The sequence below is a fragment of the Poromitra crassiceps genome (genome assembly GCF_964638095.1).
Source record: "Poromitra crassiceps genome assembly, chromosome: 5".
NCBI lineage: Eukaryota > Metazoa > Chordata > Actinopteri > Beryciformes > Melamphaidae > Poromitra > Poromitra crassiceps.
Window position 1 is genome coordinate 48,386,913 of NC_139642.1, and position 4,182 is coordinate 48,391,094.

At 45.0% G+C, this 4,182-nt stretch overlaps 1 protein-coding gene across 1 annotated transcript in view; it reads left to right on the top strand.

Moving 5' to 3' along the window:
• The window catches only part of LOC310776555 (succinate receptor 1-like), a gene marked incomplete at both ends in the record, with an annotated part of 5,142 nt that extends 1,247 nt beyond the window's left edge, over window positions 1-3,895 (top strand). Inside the window, one exon of the mRNA XM_083636735.1 lies at window positions 2,945-3,895. Within this exon, the coding sequence (XP_083492861.1) occupies window positions 2,945-3,895 (951 nt within the window). The remainder of the gene's footprint in view (window positions 1-2,944) is intronic.
• Window positions 3,896-4,182: the final 287 nt, after the last annotated feature.

Sequence of the window (4,182 nt, forward strand, 5' to 3'; positions counted from 1 at the left end):
AAGTTATTATTATAAATTATTACACATCACCATTTTTTGGCTTGAATTGTTATAGCAGGAAAGGAGGTGGGGCTAGGGAAAGGGGGGCGTAGCTAGAGATAGGCAGGTTGTAGAGAGCCAGGGTTCAAGGGGCGGTTAGGGGGAGTGGCTGAGGGGATGTGGGTGGGTTAGGGTTGGGTTAGGATAATTTTCCATGTTGAAAACAATTAGCCGTCTTGTTGAGGTACCCCCAACATTGCCTAAAGTTCCATAAGGCTGAATGGCCACACCACTGTGCCGTGGGCTTCCAGGTAGACTATTTAAAGTAAAGTAAGTAAGTAAAACTTTATTTAGCGCCCTTCACAGCACAAATGTGAGTGCTTTACATAGGTAGGAAAAGCAAGGCAAGAAAAAACAATACAGTGCAATAAGATAATAAGTTAAAAAACCAGCGAGGTAAAATAAATTTAAAGCATGGGATAAAAAAAAGAAGTAAAAGCAGTGACTGATTAGAGATTGCCAAAAGCCTGTCTGTAGAAGTGAGTCTTTAGTTGTTTTTTTCAGTTGGGACGGTTGGCAGGGCCAGGGGGAGGGGCCAGGGGCCGGGGGAGGGCATTCCAGAGCCTTGGGGCCGTTACCCCAAAGGCTCGGTCCCCTTTTGTTTTGAGTTTAGTCCTGGGGACCACCAGGAGCACCTGGTCAGATGACCTGAGTGACCGGCTGGAGGAGTCTGGGAGGATGAGGTCTGAGATGTAGGAGGTGGCGTGACCGTGGAGGTCTCTGTGAGTGAAAATGAGGAGTTTGAAGTGTATTCTGAATTGTACAGGGAGCCAGTGCAGGGGCGGCAAGGAGGGGGGTGATGTGACATGATTTTTTTAACGAGTTGGTTGACAGATGATTTGTTGAGGGTTGAGGCAGGTGAACAGTGAAGTACAGTAATCAAGTCTGGATGAGGTGAAAGCATGTAGACATTTCCAGTTCGGTGTGTGATATGATGGAGATGGATCGGAGTTTTGCAATATTTCTGAGGTGAAAGAAACAGGTGCGGTGAGGGATTTGACATGCTTGTCCAGGTGCATTGCTTGGTCGAAAATGACGCCCAGGTTTCTGAGGTGCGTGCGCACATTTTCTTTAAAAGCCCCCAGGTGCGTGGACACTCTGGAGGCGATGTTGTCGGCGGCTATGATTAGCACCTCGGACTTTGCAGCGTTGAGTTGAAGGAAATTTCTCCCCATCCAGTTTTCGATGGTGGAGAGGCCTTCCAGTAAAAATCCCTAAATTGCCGGGCTTGAAAGAGCAGTACAGCTGGATGTCGTCAGTAGCACTAGTAAGTGATACCTGGGAATTTACTGATGCGCTTGCTAATGTTAGCTACAGTGTAAGGGTGGACTTTAATTTAACCCTTTACTGCATGGTGTTGCCAAAATAGCAAAGTATTGCTTCACATTCTTGTTCAATTGTGATAAGAAATGTGTATTTTTTTCTATGTGGTTGCTTCACACGAAGATTGGTGTGGTTTACTCTGCGCACATTAGTCTACCTTTCACTTCCTCCATGAAAGGAAGCTTGGTGAGTTAGCTCTCTGAAGCTCCTCAAACTTTGTGTTGAATACAACTACTGTCTGGCTTCAAGCAACATCATTAGGAGGAACACAATTGTTTGGTAAGTTAAGATGAATTCTTTCTTCATCATAAAAACAAGCATAGTTATTCGTTTTTAATAAATTGATAAAATAGGAACTGTTTGCAGGTGTTCATCTTCATTCATCACTGCTCTCCAATGAACATAAAACCTTGAGACAATATTTCAAGGTGTTGACACTTTTCAGTGATGATGTGATTTTTGAGAATATAGATTTATACAGGACTTCATGTTCCAATAGGCCTACTTACATGTTGCTATGCCTTTTCATAGAGCTGGATGGCAGGTTACTGTAAGTGAGGCAGTTGAAAATGAATGGAAAATTATTCAAGAATGAGTTGGAAATATTGGTAAAAGCATGTCTATCTGTACTGTTTCAATGGCATTTTGTTGTGAGTAATTTGATAATTGTGTGTGTAATATTTTATTCTGCCATCTTTTGAATATTGTATTGAATTGTTTGCTATGAAGGATATGACTAATATTATGTCAACAAGTAGGCATCATATTAACTTTCCATTTTGGCCCATATAATGTTGCAAAAGTGTAACGTTAATTAAGACGCATTGTACTTTGCCCTGGGTACTGTAGTAGCCCAGGCTATGCAGGTTTTCAATGCGTCATCATCATGACTGACCTCAGTAACTGGACACTATCCAGAATAGTTGCAAGACAAACATAAAGTGAATATATAAAGGCACGAGGCAGACAGACAGGCATATATAAAGATACACAAGGCAGACAGACAGGCACATTTCTCTTATAATGTAGATGCCTTATTGGTTTGCATCACCTTGCCATAATATGCAAACACAGCTCGGTGCCTGTGGCTGTGCACCCTCACCAAGCCCGTCACCACTCAGTGTTGTGTGTCAACAGGTAGTGGCTTCACCTGCTGTCGGTCACCACAGGAGCAGAACCCCTTCCATTTTACAGCATTGCTACTAGCAACGTAACAGCATGGTAAGACTTCTTCTAACATCTATTTATGATATACTGTAGAAATGGATTAGATTTGAATATAATGTTGAATTGGACCAAAAAAACACACAATTAGCACGCATCAGTTACTGGGGGAAAAAACAGTGAAATTCTACTATTACAGGTGTAATTTTATGTAATTTTTAAGTCTTTAAAATTCACCTGGTCAGAAGATTTGTCTCACTATTATTGTTCCCCCTATCCTCTCCTCTGCCCCCAACCTTCCTTCCCTTCTCTTCTCTTCTCTTCTCTTCTCTTCTCTTCTCTTCTCTTCTCTTCTCTTCTCTTCTCTTCTCTTCTCTTCACTTCTATTGTATTCTCTTCTCTTCTGTCTCCTCTATAGATGTCCAGTTGCCCACAGCTAAATGAGATACTGGAGATGTACTACCTTTCGCCGTTCTACGGTATCGAGTTCTGCATCGGTGTCCCTGGCAACCTGCTGGTGGTCCTAGGTTATGTATTTTGCCTGCCTGAGTGGCGAAGCATCAATGTTTACCTGTTCAGCCTGGCCATTTCGGACCTTATTTTCCTCTGCACACTGCCCCGCCTTTCCTACCTCTACTCAAAGAGACAACCAGAAACCAGTCCCTCCGCCTGCATCATCAACCGCTATCTCCTGCATGCCAACCTCTACTCCTCCATCCTCTTCATGGTCTGGGTCAGCGTGGACCGCTTCCTGCTCATTAGATATCCAACACGGGACCACTTCCTGCTGAAGACACGGGCGGCGCTGGTGGTGACGGTGCTGAGTTGGCTAGCGGTCAACGTGCAAGTGGTGCCGCTGATAGCGCTGATGGTCCAGGACCTGAGGAGGGAGAACTGGAGTGTGTGCCACGATTTTTCCAGCCTAAAAGGAAACACCAATACATTTGGCTACAGCCTGGGGCTGACGCTGACTGGTTACATTCTGCCTCTGCTTGGGCTTTGTCTGTCCTCCTACAAAATAGCGCATCTCCTACGAGCCCAGGAAGGGGCTCTCCCACGCCAGGCCACCTTCTACAAGAGGCCTCTGCGGGTTGTTAGAGCAGCAGCTGTCATGTTCCTGATTCTCTACACGCCGTACCATGTGATGAGGAACGTGAGAATAGTGTCAGTGCAGGAGTGGACAGGGCTGGAGCGCTGTACCAAGATGTACATAGAGGGGGCGTACATCCTCACCCGCCCATTCGCCTTCCTCCACAGCGTGATCAACCCCGCCTTCTACTTCCTCATGGGGGATCAGTTCAGAGAGCTCCTATTAGCGAAGCTCAGAGAGCTGCTGGGCAAGACAACATGGCACAGGGACCCAGCATGATGGCACAGACACACACAAAGGTGACTTATACACATCGCACACACATACCCACAAGCTCTGCCTTTACATTATTGTATTTTGTTTTTCACACTTTCTATTCGTTCAATTCTAAATCAATGAAATGAATGCAATACATGTATTAAAGACTGCTTGCTACTCAAGAATAAAACCATAATAAGCCAAGGCAGGATATTATTCACATCAGCTATGACCTTGTTGAACAGGGGGACCTGCAATGACTAGGGGACCAACTAATACCCAGGGCAGGGGGCAAACCCCCCCCCCTT